Source organism: Trematosphaeria pertusa (assembly GCF_010094035.1).
Source record: "Trematosphaeria pertusa strain CBS 122368 unplaced genomic scaffold BU26scaffold_7, whole genome shotgun sequence".
NCBI classification, from domain to species: domain Eukaryota; kingdom Fungi; phylum Ascomycota; class Dothideomycetes; order Pleosporales; family Trematosphaeriaceae; genus Trematosphaeria; species Trematosphaeria pertusa.
The window spans coordinates 560,443-583,982 of NW_022987218.1; the positions used below are offsets into that span (position 1 = coordinate 560,443).

Below are 23,540 nucleotides of genomic sequence, written 5' to 3' on the forward strand. Positions count from 1 at the left end.
AGAGTTGCTGTGAATCGTTCGACGCTCTGAATCCAATCAGCCTATGTAGCCGCTGGCCGGAATATCTATTCGTTGGGTCGTATCTATGCGCTATGTGATAGTCAAAAGGAAAATCAAAGTGCGAAAGTCTGTTTCTAAATGCTCGAAACGCCGCTTTACTTTGCAGCAGGTTTTGCAGCAGCGCCGTTCTCAGGCTTGACGCCTGCAGCGCCAGCCTTGTATGCCTCCCAGCCCTCGCGGGCAGCGTCTTTGACTGTGCACTTGCCCTCGACGATCTCTTTGCACTTTTCCAGGATCGTAGACCAGTCCTCGAAGACGGTGAATGGGACGTTCTCCCTCGCACAGTATGATATGAGGTCATGGCCCTTCTTCGCGAAGAGCAGGTCCGTCTCGCGTGCAGCAGACAGATCTGACACGCCATCACCGGCGTAGAACATGGTGGGCCGGATGTCCTCAGGCAGCGACGAGTATTCGCGGAGACAGACGGACTTGTCATGACCGAAACCGCTCTCGGGATGTCTGAACTCGATCTCCCAACCTCCCTCCTCGTTGATGGACTTGCCAGGCCGAGCCTTGACAAAGTTACCCAGTACTTCCATCTTATCAGCATCGGGACCGACAAGGGCATGCAACAGCGCCTTGATGACTGGCTCCATTCCGGATGAAAGCACCACGACGGGGATATTGTTCGCTAGAGCCCACTGGAAGAACCCGGCGAAGTAGGGATCTAGCTTAATGTTGTCGACGAGCGTCTGGATGCACTCGTTGTACGGGTTCTTGACGCTCTCCATCATGTCCCGGAATGAGTCCCGGAAGTTGATCTTGTCTTCGAGGCAGTCGATGTTGAGCTGCCGGCGCCTTTCCCGACCATATCCAAGATTGTCGGTCATGTAGTCATTGCTGTCCTGCAGCGTGATGGTGCCGTCAAAGTCTGTGAAGAAGATGAACTTATTGCAGGTTAGCTAGCGTTCCGACGTCGGAACGCGTGGCGGATACTGACTTTGGGGTTGGTCTTCATGGCCGATAAGGCCGCGGCGTTCTGCACACCCATCTTGTTCGACACTGAAAGTTTATGTGATAGCGATAGTATGGAGTTGATACCCTGAGAATTGTATGAAATCAAAAGAAAAGTTCCTGGATGCTGTTGAGAAAAGTCAGCGGCGCCGCCTAAACAGGGATCCCGGTCCATTCGGAAAACGGAAGGGATGATCGACAAGCGGCGCTTGGCAGGTCCCAAGCCGGCAGTCGCTGCCATCATACTGCGCGGCCGATATTCACATCCATATTTCGTCACGCCTGATGTGAGTAGCATCACCCGAGGGAAGCATGAGGCCGCTGCTGCAGCATGCTTCACGCTCCATCTTCGCCAACGCCCGCTCTATAGCCCCGTCACACTCCTCCACGGCCGTGCCTTCTGTCCGAAATTTTATATGGTCTGCATCTAGTACGCCCTCGATATGCATACAGTGCCGATTCCGAGCTTCAATAGCTATCCCACAGAAACATCCACGTCAGCCAAACTCCCAAAGCTCCGCGCCCCTACACCGCCGTTTTCACCAAACGCCGAATGAGGAGAGAAGGCCTCCTGACGAGAAAGAGCCCTCCGACCGGAAACCCTCCCCAAATGTCGATGAACCCTCTCGGGATGCAAACGCGTCCTCAAAGCATGAGCCAATCGTAGACAATATCGCCAGGGTACCCGCCGAAGATCTGCCCTCACATCGGGAAGCACAGCGATGGGACTTTTCCAAGCGGTTGACGGGGCTCATGGACGAGCTGCTGCCGAAGCTCGCCGTCGTCACACAGAAGGTCAATACATATACCGGGACGGACTATTCCGGCATCGAAGCACTGAGAATGGAGATCAAGGACCAAGGTATACATCATAGGAATAGTATCTGTTAAGCGGGATCTGATAGGTGCGCAGAGAAACTTGTCAAAGCACGTCGAGCCGCAATTGAAGAAGCGAAACAAGCCTTAGACGCTGCCCATTCCCAGCAAGCATCTTCGCAGAAGGAGGTGGTTGCACTCTTGGAACGGAAGCATTCATGGTCTGCGACGGACTTGGAGCGATACATGTCGTTGATCCGATCGGAGCACGTCAATGATCAAGCGGTGCGGGAAGCAAAGGAAGCGGTCACTGCTGCGGAAAATGCACTGGAGGAGGCACGGTCGCAGCTGGAGAAGAGGGAAAGAGCACAATATCATGAAGAACAGATTTGGAGCGACACTATCCGGCGCAACAGCACTTGGGTCACCTTTGGGCTTATGGGCTTCAACATCTTCCTCCTTCTGGCTTCGTTGGTTGTTATCGAGCCTTGGAGAAGGAGAAGGATGGTGCGGGAGATCAAGACGACTTTGGAAGCCCATAAAGGAGCCGTTGAGCCGACCGCTGCCACTGAATATCAGCCCACAGCACCCATCGCAGATATTAAGGCTGAGATTGACAGAGTTGTCGAGCCAATCGAGGGTTCTGCCGAGGTTGTGAGGGAGACCGAGCCGTTTGTCTCAGTAACCCCGACGGAAGGACGTCTCGAGGCCGCAGTGGAGGAGTCTGTCAAGTTCCAAGCCAAAGTTCCGGACACCTCCACCGAACCGGCTGTCCCGGGCGCTGCTCCTATCATGTCTGAAGGCATGATTCCTCAGGAAGCCATAAACATCGAAGAAGAAGTCAAGGCAGCCACGCCGCTGGAATCTTGGCGACATAGAGTCGCTGCGGCTGCCCTAGACCTGATAAGTGAGAGGACAATCTCGATTCGAAGGGTCGATTTCACAACCGCTGTTTTGGAGAGCGCTGCCTTGGGAGCCATCATTTCAGCAGCAGTATTTGCGCTGCTCAGGCCGAGGTAACGCGATTGACGCCTTCGTATGCCGCGGGCGCATCAATTTCTGTCATAACTACATGGCTTCCTCTCCTCAACCCTAAGTCTTCACATCAAGGACTAGCGAGCGACCACCTGTATGGCTAAATTTTGTATATATTAGTATACATATTACTGTGCATACGAACGTCTAGACGATGGTCTAACCGCCCAGCTTACGATTTTCACATCGCGCCATGTCATGACAAGATTCTCAAATTACGACGAATGGATGCGGGATCAGGGTCTGTGCTAGCTTTCTTTCAGACCCAAGGCTTTCAAGTCATAACCGTCCTACTTACAGACCTCTGTAATACCCAAAGCAACCGCATCTTGTTGAGCCCTTCTCTCCTGATCGGATGTGTGATGCCTTTGCCGGACATACGCGTACCAGCCGAAGTACACAGAGATGGTCGATATGACTGTAATGATCCAATAAAGCCATATCCAAGAGGAGACGCGCTGGCCATCTTTGTGAAAGCCAAAAAACCCGGTGCTGAATAGCGACTACGTTTCTTAGCCCCTACCGCTAGCGCTGGAGCGCAGGACTTACAGCAACGAAAGTACCAGGAAGGAAGAAAAGCGTGACTGCGGCTATGGTACGCATGTCTTCGCTGTCCATCTTGCTGTAATAGCTGACGTTCAGAGATGCTCTGGTGGCGTGCTTGTTCAGAGCATTCTCGCGCTGGGCCATCAAGCTTAGACACTACAATCGTCTCAGTTCCAGAATTTCTCTTCAAGGTCCCGGTCATTGGAGACCCATCAGACGACGTACCGTCTGTACCTGCCCCTCGACTTGTTTCCCGAAGTGGCAGCTTTTTTCCCTCACCTTAGTTATCCACATTTCCATGAATTCCATCTTGGTCTGCAGCATTCTATGAGCCGGGTCGTCCGAGCGCATGCCACTCATCTCAAGAACTCGCCGATGCATATTGTCAACCCATCTCAGCAGGTTGAGCTCGGACTTGCAGGCATATTCCCAATAGCTAGCATCCGATGCAATCGACGTAAGTTCCGCAGGCGCAGTTTCGAAATCCGGATCAGCCCAAACCTCTCGTAGATTTCGGCCCTTCGAATTCGTGAGGCCAAGTCTTCGGAGATAGTTCTTGTGCGTCCCGGTCGCTTTCCCGATCTTACGCAAGTAGAGTCTGATACGCTTCACGACAGCCGGAAGTGATTGGATTCGCATTTCGATCAAGATGGCTGGTAGGAAAAGAGGATACCATGCACACAGTTTGACGTCAGCCAGCCTTTCCTTGAATCTCTTCAGATCGTCCTTTGTAAGCATGCGCAGAATGCAGCTGCTTCGCATGGACTGGGTGTCGAACACTCCAGAGAGGCAGAAGTCGGTGGCGTCGTCATCCCATTTTCCTGGTTTCATTACAAAACCTGCGAGCATCATAAACATTGGTATATCGAGGATATCCCGGATGCGCATTTTAATACCTATGCACCCGCCCTCCAGAGGTACTTCGAATGCGATTGAAGGAGTCCGGAGTCTCTCGAACCAGAGATAATCTTGCTCAAGCCTAAGCACAGCTGCTAGACTCTCATATGATGTGCTAGAGAAGGGATGATGTGGTTCGAAATCGTAGTTTACAGGACATACGCTAAGCGGAACGGATCAGACAGTGCTATTGTGAGGAGTGGGTAGCTTAACAACAAACGGAGCATCCTTAACGGCTGTCGTTCCTCTCGAGCAGGGATAGGAGCCTTTCACCAGACGTAAGTCAGACTCAACATGAGAAGCTTCAGTTACACTTACGCTACATCCCAGCCAACTTATTAGATTCGTGGGCGGAGTAAGTTCGATAAACGCGGCATCTGAGTCCTGGTTCCAGTGGTGAGTGGATCCCCGATATAGGTTTGGAAACCTAACACTGAAGGGCGTAACCTCAATACAGCTAATATCACCTTTGTCGACGAATCCTTCTATCGGCTTCATGTACTGTTCCGCAAGTTCCCTTGAAACGGTTATTCAGCCGCTCGCCTCCATTCTAGAATGCAACCCTGCGAAGTTGAAAAGTAAGGGTATGAGAATGCGCTGCTACGCAAACTCAGGAGTGACATGGTCAGATCATCAGAAGCACCTCCGGCTTCACTTTTCTGTAAGGCCTGACCTGACCTGACCTGACATGATGTGTTCTTGAGGTTCAGCTTTGTTCTTATTGGCTATATCTTCACGAATTGAAGTTTGGGAAGTTCCGCAAACACGCAAATCAGACGACATTAATCAGCGCGAGATAGGATGAGATCCTTATCCTCTCGAGGGATATCAGCTTGAGCTAACGCCGTGCTCCTGTCGCGCTTGAATGCATCGACGGTTCAGCTACCACGGAACTTTGAACGTTCAGCCCTCCGGCCACTGAGTCTTCGACCCCACAAATCCTTCGTCGGAGATTCGACGTAACAACCAGATACCACGATGATTTCTCACACATCAATTCAACGACCCAAAGTTAGAAGTCCCCATCTCTGCATGGGAATGCGATTAAATGCAACTCCGGAGAGCTCGAGCTTCATCAGATCGAGCATCTCTGATTCCGAATACGCGTAGGATCGTCCAAGACTTTCTGTCTCGGCCTCTTTCTGCCTTCTAGATTCGATCATGGAGTTCGTGTTCTCGGTCAACGAATTCAAGCCACAGTTACAGAAAGCGACCTTTCGCTCTCTGCCTGCGCAGGCCTCAGCGAGGGTTTTCAGTCTGCCGTCGCATATTAAATGGCAGACGAATCGAAGAAAGGGAAGCTTCAGCTTGAACTTGCTCGTGTTGTTCTCCGCGTCGTCCTACGATGAGCGCGGACGAGGTCGGAACATGTACATCCAGGGTCTTGACAGCTGAAATGAGTGGGGCCGAAAAAGGCTCACCCAATGGACCTGCGCTGATCGTCGACCCATACTGGTGGTTACGCTTCGCAATATGCTCCAAGTCGCCGTTATCAGGTCTTCTAGAGATCCTACCCAAATCCGCCAGGGCGGTTGAGCTACCCGACCAACCCCACCGCTCCCGCTCGAGCTGCCCCATATTTCGCCCTCACTTCATCAACGCCAACACTTCGACACTAACACTGCACTTCCGTCACCGGAAACCTCCCCAACATGGTGTGAAATTGGAGAGGAATCGCCGATGAGGCAAAATTAGAAGCATCTCGACCGATGCCACCGCGCATTAGGCCAAAATTGATCACCTCTGGGCAACTCCGAAAACCGCAAATGCATGCACCAAACGCTAACCCCACGATGCCACGCCCGTTATCCAAAATTCCCCGAACCGTACATGACAGCTCACCAGACTTCGGAACTATCCGCCTTCACAGGTCTCGTTTCTTCTCGCTGTCCTCTAATCTCCTCGCTCGATCAATCAGACGTCAAGTCCAGGCCTTCGTAAAGAGTGCGATTAGTAGTTAGAGGGCCCGATGTTGCTATTTCTGTGCTGACTTGGCTTACATAAATGGGGCTATGTGCGGGAGAGCTGGGGTTAGCGAGAGCGTGCTCGAGCTGTCAAATCAGAATTAGCAGCGCCCTAGAACGGGTCGGGGCATGGTCAGAAGCCAAAATGCTGACATGCAGAGGAAAACCACCGCAAAACCATCTCATTGGCGGATGGACGGTGAGCGGACGGACCGTTTGGGATAACGTTGTGTGGAGGCTGAACGTTCTTTTGGGTGATGGAGAGGGAGAGATTATGCGGAGTTGGCGAGCAACGGTGAGAGGCTGCAGCGCGGTCTGCCTACATATTTTGGGGCCCCAAGCACCGTTACTCATCAATGGGCTTTCGTAGTCATCCTCGGCCTTCACGCCAACCTTCTATCTTTGCATCCCACAATCTGGGGGTCTGCTTCATGCGTTCTTATATGAGCGGAGATCCTTACCCACAACAGCAGCTACTGCACCATCAGCACATAAGGCACTTTGTCACATCTATCTGTATCCTCAATCGACTAGTATATCATTACCTACATCACAGAGGGAGTACCTAAGCAAGCAAGATGGTGTACTCGGATATCCATCTGCCTCTTCGTAAGCGCACTCCCCGTCCCTTCTCGGTCCGAGTAGCAGACATTCTGACGTTGTCGAATAGCGGGCTTCATCGCTCTGGACTGGTCTCTTATGGCCCTAGCCCTCGTCCCGATTCTCATCCGAATCTCCCTCCGGACCCGCAACCGCGGCCTCAACTCGCTAGCCGCCTCCATCGCCGACGCCTTCGTAGTTCTCGCCTGGCTCTCCGGCGCCGTGCTCATCAGCATCAACACCTGGAAAAACAATCTTCGCATGAAATATCTCTCCACCCCTCCATCCGAACTCTACTACGGTGTCCCTGAACACCTCTCCGGCCACTTGCTCTACGTCTCCTGGATCAGCCTGTTCTTCATCTACATCAGCCTTTGGAGCGCCAAGGCCGCGTTTCTCGCCTTCTACTACAGCATTTTCTCACTGCAGGGAAAGAGGGCCAGGATTACGCTAGCCGTGGCGTGCGTGTTCACGGCCGCCACCTTCCTCCTGCACATGTTCCTCATCGCCTTTTGGTGCTCCCCGGTGTCATCGAACTGGAGTCCGCCGCCCGGTGAGCACTTGTGCTCTGCCGTGCACAGCATGTCCAGCGTTACGATCTCGACGTTCACCAACATCGCCACGGATCTGGTGATCCTCAGCATCCCCATCAGCACGCTTCTCTCGACCAAACTGGGTCGCATGGAGCGCGCAGGTCTCGCTTTCGTCTTCCTCATGGGCAGCGTCTCTATCCTCGCGGCGCTGGTGCGCTTCATCACGCTCAAGCTGGTGCAATCGGTGCCGCGGGCGAGTATCACGCACACGATCGATGTGTGGGCGCTCGTGGAAATTGTGTCTTCGATCCTGGCGGTGTGTCTGCCGACGCTGAGGACGTTTGCCAGGAAGCACGGGCTCAGCCGCGAAAGAGGTGCGGTGCGCTTGACAAGCCGATCGGGGAGCGGCAGTAGTGGGGCCCACGATGGGTCGTTCGCGAGGGTGGACAGCGAGAAGAGTGGGAATGGGGTCGCGAGGGAGATGTGGTATGAGAGGGATGAGGAGGAGATCTACATCGAAAGGCCTGCGGATGTGAGGAGTACGCCACGGTACAGCTGAGCGTCTCCACGTCTCTTTCTTTTGTTGGACGACATAATTTTTCCTTACTCTCTGTTCGATACGACGGCCGGTTGCGATTTGAATGCATAGCAAGGCGTTTTGACGACGACGATGATGATGATGGAGATGAGTTACGAATGCATTGCGCCGGAGTTGGTTGGATTGGTGGTTTCCCTTTTTCCGAGATACCTACTGGATTTTGTTGATATTGATGTCAAGAATGATATTTTGGAGATGATCTCACTGCCGTGTATGTGTGGTGTCGAGCCAATGGAGGTGGTATGTCGTGAAAATGCTCCAATGGTGGTGGAACCATCGCGGTAGTACGTGGGTCGGCGACTCCTTGTTCCGTGAAGCTGGCTATGGGCCTAGGTGCCATTTCGAAACGTCTCTGAGAGGTTCGATCCAGACTCCATCGGCGCTCGTGCAAAGGGATGTATGGTTACCCTCGGGTCATGGGTACGCGATGGGGTAGCACTGCTCTTCTGAGTCCACATCGCTGTCCTCGGCGTGAGCGAGGGCGGAGGACTCAGGGCGGTAAGACGAGACGTTAAGCCGTGCGCCGTTGATGGGGGTCCAATCTTCCAGTTCAAGGCCTAGGGAAGCTCTAGAATCCATGATGTGCGAGCCTTAATTTTTTTGTTGAGAGGAAGGGGGATGCTGCAGCGGGGTTTCTGGCGGTGTTGTTTGAGTAAAGCGACCAAAGGACGGACTACGGGCCCATAGATGCATTCCGCATATCCTATATGAACAGGGCGGGGTACGTGTAAAAAGATATGAAGAGCTCTGCGGCCTTGCTGATCCGCTTCTGGGAGCACTGCTCGGAGAATGAATTCCTACCTTGATACTGGCCTCGCGATTTATTTCGTGTGCCACGTCACCGCAAGCAGCTTGGTGGTGGCGTGGTAGGGTCTCATCGCACCTGACCAGGAGAAGCCCGAGCAGCGGACTGTTCTGAATTGGGTCGAGGTGTGGGATGGAGGAAGGAATTATGTGGCGAAGAGGCGGTCGATTCGGCGGCCAGAACCTCGCTGCTTCACATTGTCATCAGATGGCTTCCGTGTCTTCGCTGGAGTCGACCCGGTTTGATAAGGATGCGAAGAAAGGATCTGGTGTCAGTGGGGTGGTGGGAAGTGCCCCTGCTACAAGAGAAACAATAGAAGATGCACCTACCCTACCCCCTCCTTCAACCACTTCGATGAAATTTGTTTTCTCCCGCTTGCTCGCTCAACGTTTCACGACGAAGCCGGGACGGTGATTCCACAGCAATTAGATGGCATCTAGAAGGCTAGAGTGGGGTGAGTAAAGGATCGGAACGTAGTAGTCCATAGTGGTAGTGGCTGAAGGAGAACACCTTCTGCCATGGGAAGGGGGGTTGGTTAGGAGGCATGCCAATCTGGAAGTTCGGGAGGTACGTCCCTCTTCGCTGGGGTCGCGCATGTTGGATCTCTTCCCGACAGGGAACAGATGGGAGGATGTGCAGAGCAGGCGGACCTGATAGGTATCGCTTTTCGTCTGGATAATCCGGGGATGGCCAGGGTTCCCTCTTGATTCTCTCTGATTCGCTCTCGACCTTCAGCGAAGACCACCTCTGCCGCTACTAGGAAGGGGGACGTAGAAAAGGTGGAGGGGATTAATGATTGTCCGCGCAGAAAAAGAGGAGGCTAAAGGTGCCAAGCAGTCAGTGTAGTGATGGAGACAGAAACAACAACGGGGCAATTGCAAGCGCGGTTTGTTGTGGAGATTCGTCAATAATAACTCGTGATTGGTCTCCCGGGCTCGAAATCTCCTGGATTGCGGTCCTGCGTGATCGTCCTGGAGATGAATCTATATGGTTATAGATCGCGCTGTGATGGTTATCCCTACAAGAAGGCACACGACATCGGAATCAGATAGCTCTTGTCCCTAAGTAATCCAAGGCATTCTTTCCCTATTAGAACACGAAGCCCGTTCTTGGAAATTGTTTTGCATCGAAACGAGCCCAAAGTCAAGGAAGCGGCTGCTAGACGTCCATATAAATCGTTCGGTTAGCTCCGTCGCATATCAGCGTCCGATTCTACGCACCCATTAAAATAGTAATTTTCCACCCGCATTCCGGCTGGACGATCCGTCTAAGGGCTTCCCTGCAGATCTCCGTACGATCCGTCCCTTTCGAAACTTTGTACTGAGATAGAATCCCTGCGCTGTTGGGGATTTCGACGTTTCTGGCGTGCCTAGTGACGGCTTTTCCGCTTCCGCGGCGCTGATTTGTGGAACAATGGGCGCGGCGCATTCGGTTGCACAGCGGTGGGCCCGAGGTTCGAGGTTTATACATGTGCTCATGCCATGCTTTTGAGAAGATAGGGAGCCTTGAATACTGCGCCGGCATCCAGTTTCGACGTACACTGCCCCGCATGTGAGGAGTGCTGAAATTGTTGGGCTGAGAGGAAAACTTGGACTACGCCGACGCCAGACCAGAGCAACTCCCATCAACATGCGGAAGGACCGAAAACCGCATCCCCCTTCAGTACAGGGCGCCTCAGATTCTTGAGCTCTTTTGACGGCTTTTTGTCATCTCAGACACCTTCGGGCGTGCCCAACCGCGGGAAGGCTGGACCTGCTTCCCTTCATTGAAGCTTCTTTTCGCAACAGTCTCCGTCGATGTGCGATCTGGCTCGGATCTCAGTCAATCCTATTGGCGGTCTGGTCAAGCCCTGTAATGGTCAATCGGAGCCGGGTCGCCGCCGGGGACACCGTGGGCGTTGGGGCCGGCGCCAGAATGGCCGCACGAGGTGCGATCCAGCTCGAAGGATATTCTTTAGCATCGGAGACAAGCCATGTCGCTCTTGGTTTACATCGCGGATAGAGTTGGCCTGAGGAAGAGGGGAGAAAGATAGCAAGTCCTCGAAGACCCCGTAGCGGCAGGTGAAGACGCGTCCGAACACGCTAGCGGGTCGGAAACGATGCCATCGCCCACGACTCAGTCGTCACAGGTCGCGTCATCCCCCTCACCATTGTGGTTCTCATTCGACCACCTCTTCTCCACGAACTGAAGGTCGCTCTCGATCCGACACTGAGCCTGCCAGCATTCTCTCAGCATCTTTTCCTACCCGCCTCCCACCATCTAAGGAGCACCGCGCTCTTCCGTCTCTGACGTGTTACAGGGCTTCGAGTGCCGCGCAATATGCCCCCAATGCCCGAGGAGCATATTGGCCTCTGGAGACCTCCTCCTGTCAGTCTTCCCGAGCCGACGACCGATCACGTAGTCCTCAAGTTCATCCTCGAAACGCTACCCAAAATCTTTCGCACAATCCGAATGCCTCTGAACTATCACTTTGGGCACCTACACTATCTCCTCCAATACACAATGGGCTGGACCAACCTCCATCTCCATAAGTTCGATGTTTGTGGACCAATGGAGCTGTACAAGTCGCAAGGCAGGAAGGGCGCGGTTAAGAAGTATGGAGAGGACCTCGTCTATGTCCATCAGATAGGACATGACACAAGCGGTGATCCAGGCTCGGCATTCTCGCGGGAAGAAACCCGGATCCTTCTCTCTGGCGTCTGGAACCACGAGAATGAGCATCGGGATCTGGCCAATGGTGCTCTAATGTGCGCCTATCTGCCTCCAGCAATGCGGCAACATCTTTTCTTAAGCACGTGGCTCAATCGCTTCGCTAACGAGAATATCTGCGTGTGTTACATGCATGATGTAAGGAGTTGGACATATCTGTTTCGCTTATTTGGGCTGGTTTGAGGAGCTTCGTGGAATGTGTCGATCACATTCGTAAGGTTCGAGCAGCTGAGGTCTGCTTCTAATCGGATGTTTTTAGTTGATGCCAAAGGGGGCCTGCCAATAGAGGACGCTGGACCGGAATACGCTGATTATGGTACGAAGTACATTCTGAACCTGGGCGCAGGAACAGGTGAACTGAAGGCACAAAGATTGGAGTCAAGTCTGGAAAGGGAAGACTGAATTTGATGTCGACCTCTTCAATGCCCAAGGAAATTGGAAGAGGTATCTCAGAGGCGAGATTTTTACCACGGCCGGGCGACAACGCGTTACATTGGTCGAGAATCCACGGGCTCGTCCAACAGAGAATAGCAGAGACGGCGAATCCGATACCAAGGATGGAGAAGCTGAGGATTTGAGATCCCTTTTAGAAGAGTATGATGCGCAAGTCGACCGTCGTACCGCTAGCCCAGGACGCATCCAGAAGAAGAGCAGGTCACAGCAGGGGAAACGGAATAGGGAAGAGGACGGATTGACTGTCATGGAAAGCATGAGTGCTCATAAGAGATCGCGCATCGCGGAAAACAAGAACGCACCGCCATTGTCGGCCTAAAGGATGCTCTACCATGAGCGAAATAGCCTGCTGGAATTTTGACAACACCCGCTCACGCCTGTATGCTCGTCATCGCAACTAATATACGCAACCACTCTCTTTTTGACCATTCGGATCTCATTAGGCTATGTGAAGCTCAACACTCGGCGTCTAACTTTCGCGGAGTGCGATGGGATCGCCTATAGTCTTCTTCACTACCTCCCGACCTCGTGCGCCGGGCCCCAACTGAGAAACTATCCGTTTCAGACGCTAGCTTGTCTTCGGTGGGCTCGTTTTCGACGCGTGTACGTGAAGGCGTGTGTTGTCGCGTGCGAGAGGGCATCGTCCTCGAACTGTTCATTCGACCGCACCTGGCTACACTGAGTGTCAGCAAAACGCACCGGTAAGACCTCATCCTTCAGAGTTTGGCATGGGCTAACCTATAGCGACCGAAGGGAAGCCTTCGGCTACAACCTGATGAGAAGGAATGCTGGGCTACGCATGGCGATGGCGACACTCGGGCATTCTCCACTCTTCGCTGGAGCAAGACGGCCATAGGACAGTGAACGGTGCGAAAGAAGCAGACATGAGCATATCCGACTGAAGGGTAGCGTTTTTGCCCGCGTATCTGCTCTGAAATATCTGTTTAATCCATTGTCAAAAGGTTCAGGCACATCACTCGAGGAACATCCTGCTGACTCCTATGCTAGAACGTGGCATGGAGCCTCAGATCTCACTTAGCACGCAGATCATAATAGCACCGACATAACTAAGTCGCAACGAATCTTCTCTTTCGACGTCTTCCACATCAAACGTCATCGTTTCCACCATCACAGCGGAGAAGCCACCGGCGGGGGCCACGGCTTCGACAAACTGAAGACCGGCTTCTCCCGTCTTGTACGAGGATACATTGGAAGGCCTTACTTCGATCAGGGCAGCGTTATCGACCTCGAAGCGAAGCATTCTCTGGACGTCTAAGACGCTCGTATGGTTAGAAGCGAGTTACGGTCTCGATGTCTCTTCTTTTGGAAACCCTCTCTAATTTCCCAACAAAATCTGGCACTATCGTTTCCCTGCTCAGCTACGCTGCTTCTTCGTCCAAGCGAGCACCGGGTGACCCTCCATCAAAGATTGGCAAGCCAGCCAGCCTGCTTGTTTGCATGCCTCTACGCTGCGTGTGGGTCTGCATCTGACAGCTCAGCGTTTTCGCTCCTGCAGTAGCTGCTAGGTGAGTACATGTGACAGAATTATAACCCTGCATCCCACATATACCCCCCATGACTCCGTTCGCACTGCACACACGACTTCTCTAGCCACTTATCAACTCTGTTATGTGGCTCGTAAACTGACAGCTGGCATAGAATAACCGGGCCGCGTAAAGCTGCAGCTCCAATTTGAAACGCGGAGACGTATGGCAGGGGGAGAATATTATAGGGTTACGAACTCGGAACGGAGACCAGGGCTCGCACTGCCGTGCAGCGAGGGTCCGAAAATCTTCCCCGGAAAGCTTTCTCTGCCGGTGCCCCTGCGCCTGAGGGGGATTAGCATATCGCATGCCTTGCATGCCGCATTTTGGGCTTGTTGCGACATTACCCCAGCTTTCCCTGCACGGTTGTTCGCTTCTCCGCGCCTTTTCAGAAATGCGAACCGCATTGGGCAACACCCCTCAATCGATCTCGAGACGTCACCGTCAAGCTGTCGAGTATCTTGCGCATTGCGATTCTGTGTAACCACGGCCTTGGTCGCAATTGGAGCGTCGCAAGAACATCCTAAGCCGCTGGACGTCTGTACCCGGAATCTTCGTGAACGTCTCCGAAGACGCAACTTCCGTCGATTGGACTGCTGCGCGGCTTCTGAACGGCTCTTGCGCCCTCGATCTTCTTCGGCGCCTGGCGCATGAACCGGCTTCAGCAGAGCACTTCATCGTGGCCTTTGAGCATCGCACTTGGCACGGGGCAGCATCGCTGCCGTAGACCCCTGCGTCCACCGTCGCATCCCCGCATTCGAAAGCTCGGTCGGCATCTATAGAGCTGTGGGGTTATGCTTAGCAACATCAATCTCCTAAATGAACCGTTGCGCATCGGCGTGGAGAGCATAATGCGGAAAGCTTCTCGAACGTCTGAATTACCTCTGGCCGCCAGGGCCGGCACTCCATGATCCTGTACCCTTACCGCGACCATCTTAAGGACAGCCTCGCAGCACACTAGCCTCCATCTGGCTGCTTGCTCTTGCGTTATGCGATCGGACTGGTCCGGAGACGCCTGACTCGTAGACAAGGACCGCTCGTTCATCTCGTACGCCATCTTAATGCGTTTCACAGAACTCGTCGGCCCTTGCCCTTACTACGGTTTGCCGAGCATAGGAGAATATCTGTCGACATCGCTCGAGGAGAGGTGGCCGGCTGAGTATGGGGTTCTGGAACCGACCTCTTCGCCGCATGACCAGTACAAAGCCTGTCTATAGCAGGACCAGAGGACGACAGACGAACGGATAGATGTACTGGCCTGCAGGTCTTGGCCGATGGCCTGACTATTGCAGCCAACGCGTGGATAAGAATATCGAAGCTTCACGGCCATCACGGATCCCCTCGCTACGGCTTGCAAGCCACGGGAGTGCACCGGCAGGATCGTGATAGTCTGTCCACCATGGCCTTAGACGAGAAGCGCCTCCTCGCGTATACTGGCGATTACTCTTTCCGGATATCAGCCAACGCTGAACATCGCGATCCTTAGATCAGATGGGATCGTAGGTGGACAGGCATGCTCGGAGTCTATCTCAATGCGAACTGTTCTCCGAGACGCAGCCCTCAACCCATGCAAGCTTTATTCGCCCCAGATATAAGGACTTACCAACGGTCATTGGACGAATTAGACCTCCTCAATGAAAAGTACCCCTCCATACGAGCAGCTGGCGTCTGCAGTGCATTAGCGGACCGCATGCTGCCGTCCTGGAGACCGGAAAGAGAGAGGTGCCATGTACGTGCCGGGGACCATCTGTCGTGATCGTCTTCGTGCAGGCGGAGACGCAAGAACGCCTTCTGTATCGCTCGAATCTCACATACAGTACGCATGCACGCTCGCTCGCTTGTTCGCTCATTACCAGGTGCCGACTCCTGCCAGATCAAAATTGAATGGAGGCCCCGTTCGGAATCAGCAGAGTAATCGGCCGCTCCGATAGCACAACGTCGCCTCTTAATCATACAACAGCAGCCACTCTGGTCGAGGGTGTCCTGGCCGATAGTTGTTAAGCCGCGACCCCGAGGTGCCCCGAGCGCGCATGCGGATAGTAAAAATTTGCAACTATCTTCAGCAACCATCAATTATGCCATCGTCACGAGGTAACTCGGAATCCAGCGCAGGAAGGCGCTGGTCTGACCATCGCGCGAGCACGCGGACAATGTACCTAACGGACACGGCGAGTAGACCGACGCGCACGCCTTGTGGGTGGAGAAGTCCGCTCTGTGGCCGGCTCACCTCCTTCGACCTGCATCACACGGATGCGGATGCACAGTAAGCAGCCTCATCCAGCGGGACGGCCCTCAGCCATCGCACAAAGGAAGAACGGTGGAGCCATCGGTCAACGCAGCGCCCTAAAGTCTTCTCTGCGCCATCCGTCATCGCTCCTGCGTAGGATTTGGAATATGCTTTCTGCCATCCTGACGGCGCCTGGGCGGTGGAAGTACCTATAAGAGACGTGCTATAGCTGTGGCTATGGACTTCCAAGCCTTCCCCGACCGTTGTTTAGGCTAAAATGCTCCACTAAGTTCCCAAAACGGCCGAATATCCACACCACAGATCACCAGGCACCCTTTCCTTACCTTAAACAACCCCCATGCCCGACCGGATTTCCAAAACTCGGCGAATCAGAGGCGGGAACGATTGTGTTGAGAGGTACTTGGAGGTACAAACGACACCAAGCGATGATGTATCCATGTACCCTAGCAGCCCAAACTTTGTAACTTTCGACTGCTTTTCCCCACAAAGTGCAAGCGCAGATCCTGCAGCTCGCTTCCGCATCCAGTGGGCTACAGATTCGCTCAACGTTGTCGTCGCGTGCAATGGCTGCGATCGTGGCCGCGCCATGATACGCGCTTTGCGGTTTTGGTCGACGGACCTTTGCTCTCCAGAGTTAAAGATGTGACGCCGTTTGCACATCGACTGCAAGCCTCAACGCCAGCGCGCCCGCACGCTATGGATCAGCGAGTCAAAAACCATGATCTCGTTTGCAACGTGGTTGAGGGCCGCGCCGACATCGCCCCCAAAACGCGCTCACGATGACGGCGGACGCTGAGGTGACGAGAACAGGGTCGCACTCCGTGGTCACCTTGGCCTCCGTACCGCAACCACAACGCAATCAAAAACCTGTTCTAGAAGGCCTTCTAGCGCGACGGCTCGTGGCGATCATTGACAAAGACAAGAGGTCGACCGCCTCTTGTCTGAAATAATCTCCCGCGTATTCGGAACGCAGTTCCCAATTGGAGAACAGCGTCGGCTGCTAGCCGCTCAACACCAACGTCAAATGTCCACAATCTGGCAGTCCGATTAATATTGAGCCTGCATTTCCTACGGCCGTCTTTCGCGATGATCCGCGGGGAGAAAGAGCCCACATGCATACGTAGAAGTATTCTCCGCGTGCACTCTTCGCTGCGTCCGTGCCGCCGTGCAGCAGAGAGATTGTGGGGTCATTCGGTTCATCCCAGGTTTTCTCGCCGCCCTCATCTACGCAAATGAAGGGCCATCAGTTATTTGCAATTGTTGCACTCCTGGAAAGTGTGGAGAATGTGGAGGGTTGCCACACTGTCCCAAGTGGCAGGTGAAGAGAGATGACGGTGGCTAAGTCAGCGGTAGCTGAACCTGCCTCTGCCGTACTGTGGTGTCACCATTGAATATGTGCTTTCCTGGATTTCCCCTGCTCAGTGCCGTGAAGGGTCCCCGGCACATCGGAGAGTAAGGGAGGGGTTCCGAAGACAAGAATGCACACTGTATTCTGACAGCTGCTATTCTTCGCTTGTAACGCGATGGTGGAGTGCCGGCAGCTCGTATGTTACCATCGAGTATGTGAGTCGGGCGTCATTGTGCCTTACGAAAACGAGAGGGTGTCGTCCAGCACATCTTAATACGTCAGTGTTAAGATGAAACCGGAATGTTGACAGTTCACCATGTCATGGACCGACACACACTGTCTGCGCCGGCGGATACGAATGGCGAACGAGAAGGCGCGTGTCGACGCCGGCGTGCAGGTCGACAAGTCATGAGACTTGGACTTGCGCAGTGCGGTACCTGGCTAGACGCCGCAGCAACAGCGAACAGCGAGCGAGCAAGTGGAGTTCGCGCAAGGTCTGGAACAGCAACGGCGCTGATCCATTCATAGAGATTGGATCTGGGGTGCATGCCAGAGAGGGACGTCCTGCATCGTGCGCCGTCGCGCCATCCAAGTTTTTCTTGCTGCTCCTCCCCTTCCATACATACATGAGCACACCATCCAACCAGCCCTGCCAAGCAAGCCATATGTCTTTCGTGCAGGAGACGGGCAAGACAGGAGGTGCTAGTCCAGTATGGTGTGCTGAGCTGGCATCCCGTTCGTCCTCTCCATCTGAAACATGCTGGCAGAATCTGCTGTGAGAGGGGAACCGTGGAATGGTGGTGTTTGAACTATACTGCCAGAATGCGAACGGTTTCGCTGCAGTGGGGACTCAGCGTCCTCCGCCGTTATCGATTATCAGTTGGCGATAAGGAAAGATGGTGTGAAGTGCGCGGGTGGGCATGTTTGGTACTGGAGCCTCCGTGACTTGTCTCAGGTGTTCCCAGGTACCAAGGTAGGTACCACCCAAGTCACTCTTCATCTGCATCTCAAATCACATCTTCACTGCTCGTCTCCGCCATTCGAACCCAAGCCCAACCTCCTCATTCAACACGCCTCCGCGCAATTCTACCCAACTATTGCGACGAGGCCTCCACATTCAATCTCCCGCGATCCAAGTTTCGCCCGACCTTCCTCCGCGCCGCGTCTTGCACCAGCAATAACCTCATGAAGCATAACTGCTATGGAATTCTCCGACTAAGATATTTCGCGTCAATAGGACGAGTCAGCCATATACTGTGTTAGACAGCGCAATATGGCCGAGCGGAAAACCAGGTCCAGTTGAGCGATGCGCAGCTTCGGCTCTGCGGGCGCGTCGTGTTGGTTCTGCAAGGCATCATCGCCTCCCGCTATGCCACACGTCACTTCCGCAGCGACCATCGACTCGCGCGCGCTTACGCCCAGGATGCTGTGCCATAGCAGAGCGGCCAAATGTCTCCGCCCGGGAGGGGTGTTTTGATGGTATGAGTGGGACGGTGTGATAATGCGAAGGGAGGATTTCGGGGCAACGGTGGGTCCCGCTATCCGCCCGCTCGCTGCCTCGACTGAGTCGTGAGCCGACCACGTCGAAAAAGTTCGCTTAACGAGCGGAGGGAAAGGGCGTGTAGATCTGAAACACTAATCCTGGGTATAGTACCAATGGCGTTGAAACGTAGAGCAGAGCGAGCGCCTGAACGGTGCGTTGTAAGGCACAGCACCGCACAGCACAGCACAGCACAGCACAGGCGACATCAGCACCAGCACCCAGCCATCGCATCTCTTTCCTATCATCGCAAAACCACCAACAAAGAAGGTTTGATATGGACAACCATTGCGTATAGCGTTCAAACTTTTTTGGGTGCTTTTACCGCGTTGCCGCACATGGCTGCTGACGCGGGCGCGGGCGGGGGGCGTTGCAGCCAGCCAGCACTAGCTAACTGCCTTGCCAGCCAACCAGCCATCTAGATAACTACGGAATCCTACGCGCGAGTGAGAGAGCAGGTGGCTATTGCGGTATAGGAAGAAGTAGGCGGGCTATAGGAAAATTGGCCCGGATTCCCCGGTTTTCGAGAAGCCCCACAAAATAGCGCGCCCCGACTCCCTGTCCGCCTCGTAGAATAACACGCGCGCCGCTATGATTTCCAACGCACAGCAACGAACTAACGCCGCCGCTGCGCTGCGCTGCGCTCGCTTGTCAAAGTAACGGTGGTATAATGCAAAGAAGCAAAAAAAAGGGGGCGAAATGTGTATGTGCCGTGCGCTGAAAGTGACCAGGAAGAAAAATCCAATTGCGAATAAGCTGCCGTGCCGCCAGCCCGAAGAAGAAAGGAGCCAGTAAGAATCAACAACTTTCTTTGGTTGCAGTGTGAACGCCCACGCCGCCGAAACAGAAATTGTGAGGGCGGTACCGAAAAGCAAGGCGCCTACCGCATCCAAGTAATTGCGCGCAAAAAGAAGCCCAAGGTAAAAAAGCTGTCCAATAACCCAAGGACGCCCCCCTCCGTATCTACTATAGCTAGCGTTGCCCTCCGTAAGACCGTGATGACCCAAAGCGGAGAAAAGGAAGAATGAGAAAGTGAAACTGTTGCTGAAGGAGAAGAGTCGAAGAGAAAAATTTTTACAAGTGTGATACGCGATAACGACGTGATACTTGGCGCGGTCGATGAAGTTTGGTAGAGATGAGGTCGAGTAAGGGATGCTGCAGCGGTTCGCATCGACGTGCATGCACCACCCCTTCACAGAGGGAGGTATGGATAGGGCCAGCAGGCTGCGACGATCAGAGTGCGAGGCCAGTACCGTCGCCGCTCCAGCGGTAGAGGCTCAGCATCTCGCGGCGACGCTGCTGGGCGAACTCCGCATGCTCGTCCATGCCTCGCCCGCGCACCTGCTGTAAAGCCGATCGCATGACCTTCCGGAAATTTCGCTGCATGTTTGGTTAGCATGATCGTCCAATCTCGGAAAATATGGGTGTGTTTGAGGAGGGGTGGCGATTGAAACGGGCGTGCTTGAGGCTGAATGCGGAAGCGTTCGTCCCAGTCGGGTAATCCAGAGGCTTGTAAGAGATATAAGAGATCGGATGACTGACCTGGTATTCTGTGTTCAGCGTGACGATGCAGGCTTCATGCGCTCGTACGATCGTCTCGCATGCCTTGACCACGTTGGGGTTTGCCTCGCCCTGGAGCTTATCCGCGATTAGGAGAAGCAGGAAGCTACCCTGCAGTAGGTAGATCCCGAAGAAAAATGGCATGTATGATAAGTCGGGATCTAACTCCAGGATCTCGTTGAGCGCTTCGGCGGCTGAGACGGCGTGACCGGTGGCGTCGATGAAGCTCTGAGACGATATCCAGAGGTCGTTATCGTCGAGGAGGGAGATTGGATCCCACTTGCCGTTCAGCAAGATGTGCAGCGTATGCATGATGTGAGTGCCATACGCCACCACAATCTTGGCTCGCATGAGTGACTCTTGAGCCCTGGTGGTCGTCGAGTTGACTGAGCGCGCTGACGGCGTGCCCGGGTGGACTGGCTCGTGCGCCTCTGCGTTTGCCTCACTGATAGCTCTTGCTTTGAAGTCTTGCAGCGACCGGCCGTACGCCTCGAGCTGACGAGTGATCTCGGCAACGTGATCGTCCCAATTGGTCTTCGTACCGAATCTAGGGTGGTTACGCGCATGGTGGACCTCTACGATCTCTCCCAGGATGGTCATGAGAGGTAGGAAAAATCCGAATATGGAGTGTCCGGTGCACTCATATATGGGGCCTCGTCGAACGGAAGGATCTGAGAAAGATTGAGCGGAGTCCCCATAGAATTCGCCAGCTTGCCATACGCTATCGTTCACCGGAGTGAGGAGGTCGCTGCACTCAATATCCAAGAGTGACAGCGGCCTATTGTAGCACAAGGCTAAGTGCCTGTCTACCGTGTAGAGGAGCCACCAAACGCGTCGTCGCTCTTCTCGTTGTTCCTCAGTGAGATTGATCGGTCCGTTCTGGCCATTCGGTTGCGTTCCGTTCATGTGCTCAATGTCGACTTCGCCAGGAGCATCCGCGTCGTCCTCAGGGGGTGGTGTGATGGGCACTTCCTTGCCGAGCTTCAGTTCTCTCGCTAAACTCCATGCCGCGTTCCACCAGCGGAGAGATGCAGCTTTGTACTCGCTCGCACTAATGACTGTAGCAAGGTGGGCGTAGGTTACCTACACGATTAGCAAATGTTCGGCATTCGTACCAAGGGTTTGGCTTACTATATCGTCGATGCCACCTGGTGCGCCCGCTGAGGTGACTGCGTACTGGCCACTCCGGAGGACTCCACGGGGCTGTGCATGGTCGAACTGATGCTCTTGAAGGCCGGCTAATTCTGGCTCAGGTGCCATCGGAATACCGAATTGGTTCATCGTCGCACCTTGGCCGTTGAAAGTAGGACTAGCATCCTCACTGGGCGACTGGTGTACCAGCGGCTTCAGCAGGCTGATGGTCAGGTTGATCAGCTTCTCGGACAGTTGGCTGCGGGCGGACGGCGACGACGCCAGGTATGGAGACTCGCTAGTCAAGCAGCCAATCCACAGCATGCTGGCAAGCAATGCTGGACTACAGACACGCGGGTTGTTCTGCCGTAGGAACGATTCTTTTCGGAATACGTAGCCAAGGATGTAGGGGGAGACTGGTTGCATGAAGGCGGACGAGGAGCTCTGGAAGTATAGCTCTAGCAAATCGCATGCTAGCGATAGCGGCATAATATTTGTGAGGTGCGGTACCAGAGGCTGTAAGACCGGATAACGTAGTTGTTGGCTGTTGGCGTGTGGAGCACCGTGATACATGGTCGTGGACGGCGAGGGCAGCGAGAGCCAGCCTGGAGAGCCGGACACCGGCGAGGTACCGATATACCCAGGCATTGGCGACTCTGCTTGCGGCATCCGGAAGGTATTCGGGGGTGCTTGCGCACTCTGGGGGCTCATCATGTCGTAGGGGCTATTGGTGTATTCCATGTTCGATGGGACAATCGGGTGCATGCCGCTCTGCATCATTGGGTGGTGGGGAGATTGATGCATCATGTTTCTGTTGAAGTCTTCCATGGACGCATATTCCGGAATCGGATTGTGCATGGTGTGGAGCCCTTGAGTTTGGATGCGTGGCGGCTGCATCGGGTGGTGCATGCCGTCGCTGGGCATCTGGTTCTCAGGAATGGCGTCAATCGCGCTCATGCTCATCGTCCTGGAGATTGGCACGTTCTGGTAGATGGGCGCTCCGTCCATATCGCGAGTCGTTGCCATGCTGGCCGATCGCGCCTGGGGGAGACTCGGTGGGGGCAGTTCAGGCAGCGGCCGCTGACCCTCCAGCGGCTGCTCGACGGCGCTCTGCGGCTCGGAGCCCTTCTCCTCATTGCTGCGTGACTGCGGGCTACCAGTGGTAGAGTCGCCGGAGGGAGGAGCGGTGCCATTGGCGTGTGCCGCGGCCGCTGCTGCAGCTGCCTGCTGCTGGGCAATGTCTTTTCTTGATGCTTTACCACGCTTCTTGCGCTCCCGCATGTACTCGCACGTCAAGCCGAACTCTGTCAAGCCGTTAGCGTTGTCTGACTCGTTGCGGCGCCACAGCTGTCAAACTCGCTTGGTGGAGCTTGGTGAAACATACCTATACAGTGTGCGCACTACGCGATGTCAGCAACCACTGGCCGTCACGTCAGAATCAGCAACTTACCGGCGCCTTGCCGTCACACTTCGTCCTCAACTGGTTGCACTGATCACACGCCCGGCTGATCCTGCGTCGTACCGGGCCTGCTGTCGCAGCGCCGCGTCCGGCTCGTTCGTGAAGCATTGCGTCTCGCTGGTTGCGGGGGGCTGCAGCTAGGGGCCCGTTCGCGTACGGCAAGCGATGCTGCTTGACGATGCCCTTGCCGTTGGGCAGAACATGGCGGTTCTGGTGGAATTGCAGCGCGTACTGGGAGGTGTGTGCCAGCGTGTCGAGCGGCGATGGCCCCATGTGCTGCGCGGCCAGATGGTGTTGGTGCTGGTCGACCATGTTCGGCGTGGGCAGATGGCTGAAGGCCGGCGTGTACTGGTGGGAAATCATGTTCATGTTGCTAGCGTCCGCCGTGGCCTCGGCCACAATTGCACCTCTCGACAGCGGCGGATAGGGCTCAATGGCGGCGGCGACGGGGCGGGCGTCTGGTAGGGCCGATTGGGGGTGGCAAGAGGTGGGCGGGCACTGAGAGGAGGGCTGGAGGGAAAGAGGTCTGCTCAGCGCCGGGCTGGGTGAGATGTCGTCAAGATGTAGTATGCAGGTCGAGTGGTCCACGGCTGCTCTTTTGACTCGCTGCGGTGTGCCTGAGCAGTAGTGAGTACAATATAGGTAGCTGCCGGCCGCTGCTGTCTCCGCGTCTTAAGACTGGCCTTAGTGGAGGCCGCGGGGTATAGCACCCGTCGCTGAGTGCTTGGAGGTGCAGGGTG

The 23,540-nt window shown here is 54.5% G+C and overlaps 7 protein-coding genes across 7 annotated transcripts; 3 read left to right on the top strand and 4 right to left on the bottom strand.

The window, feature by feature from the left end:
- Positions 1-155: 155 nt before the first annotated feature.
- On the bottom strand, positions 156-1,051 carry BU26DRAFT_426581 (2-hydroxy-3-keto-5-methylthiopentenyl-1-phosphate phosphatase-like protein; the record flags this gene model as incomplete). The annotated part of the gene is made up of 2 exons (XM_033823683.1): positions 156-947; positions 1,001-1,051. The coding sequence occupies 2 exons, from the start codon at positions 1,049-1,051 to the stop codon at positions 156-158; spliced, it is 843 nt and encodes a 280-aa protein (XP_033683834.1).
- A 235-nt stretch (positions 1,052-1,286) lies between these two features.
- BU26DRAFT_519037 (uncharacterized protein) lies at positions 1,287-3,332 on the top strand. Its single transcript, XM_033828956.1, has 2 exons — positions 1,287-1,876; positions 1,928-3,332. The coding sequence occupies exons 1-2, from the start codon at positions 1,327-1,329 to the stop codon at positions 2,848-2,850; spliced, it is 1,473 nt and encodes a 490-aa protein (XP_033683835.1). The 5' UTR covers positions 1,287-1,326; the 3' UTR covers positions 2,851-3,332.
- On the bottom strand, positions 3,003-4,392 carry BU26DRAFT_307106 (uncharacterized protein). The gene is made up of 3 exons (XM_033821867.1): positions 3,637-4,392; positions 3,415-3,567; positions 3,003-3,368 (listed from the first exon to the last, which is right to left on the bottom strand). Exons 1-3 carry the CDS (start codon positions 4,297-4,299, stop codon positions 3,156-3,158), a joined length of 1,029 nt encoding a protein of 342 aa, XP_033683836.1. The 5' UTR covers positions 4,300-4,392; the 3' UTR covers positions 3,003-3,155.
- A 2,547-nt stretch (positions 4,393-6,939) lies between these two features.
- Positions 6,940-8,179, top strand: BU26DRAFT_519040 (uncharacterized protein). Its single transcript, XM_033828957.1, has one exon. The coding sequence runs from the start codon at positions 6,972-6,974 to the stop codon at positions 7,962-7,964; it is 993 nt and encodes a 330-aa protein (XP_033683837.1). The 5' UTR covers positions 6,940-6,971; the 3' UTR covers positions 7,965-8,179.
- Positions 8,180-9,615: 1,436 nt separating this feature from the next.
- Positions 9,616-10,481, bottom strand: BU26DRAFT_307488 (uncharacterized protein). The gene is made up of 2 exons (XM_033821869.1): positions 10,029-10,481; positions 9,616-9,966 (listed from the first exon to the last, which is right to left on the bottom strand). Exons 1-2 carry the CDS (start codon positions 10,357-10,359, stop codon positions 9,827-9,829), a joined length of 471 nt encoding a protein of 156 aa, XP_033683838.1. The 5' UTR covers positions 10,360-10,481; the 3' UTR covers positions 9,616-9,826.
- A 492-nt stretch (positions 10,482-10,973) lies between these two features.
- Positions 10,974-11,797, top strand: BU26DRAFT_307486 (uncharacterized protein). Its single transcript, XM_033821868.1, has one exon. The coding sequence runs from the start codon at positions 11,128-11,130 to the stop codon at positions 11,698-11,700; it is 573 nt and encodes a 190-aa protein (XP_033683839.1). The 5' UTR covers positions 10,974-11,127; the 3' UTR covers positions 11,701-11,797.
- An 8,086-nt stretch (positions 11,798-19,883) lies between these two features.
- BU26DRAFT_564527 (uncharacterized protein) lies at positions 19,884-23,169 on the bottom strand (the record flags this gene model as incomplete). The annotated part of the gene is made up of 5 exons (XM_033833286.1): positions 19,884-20,030; positions 20,193-21,293; positions 21,342-22,645; positions 22,726-22,741; positions 22,792-23,169. 5 exons carry the CDS (start codon positions 23,167-23,169, stop codon positions 19,884-19,886), a joined length of 2,946 nt encoding a protein of 981 aa, XP_033683840.1.
- Positions 23,170-23,540: the final 371 nt, after the last annotated feature.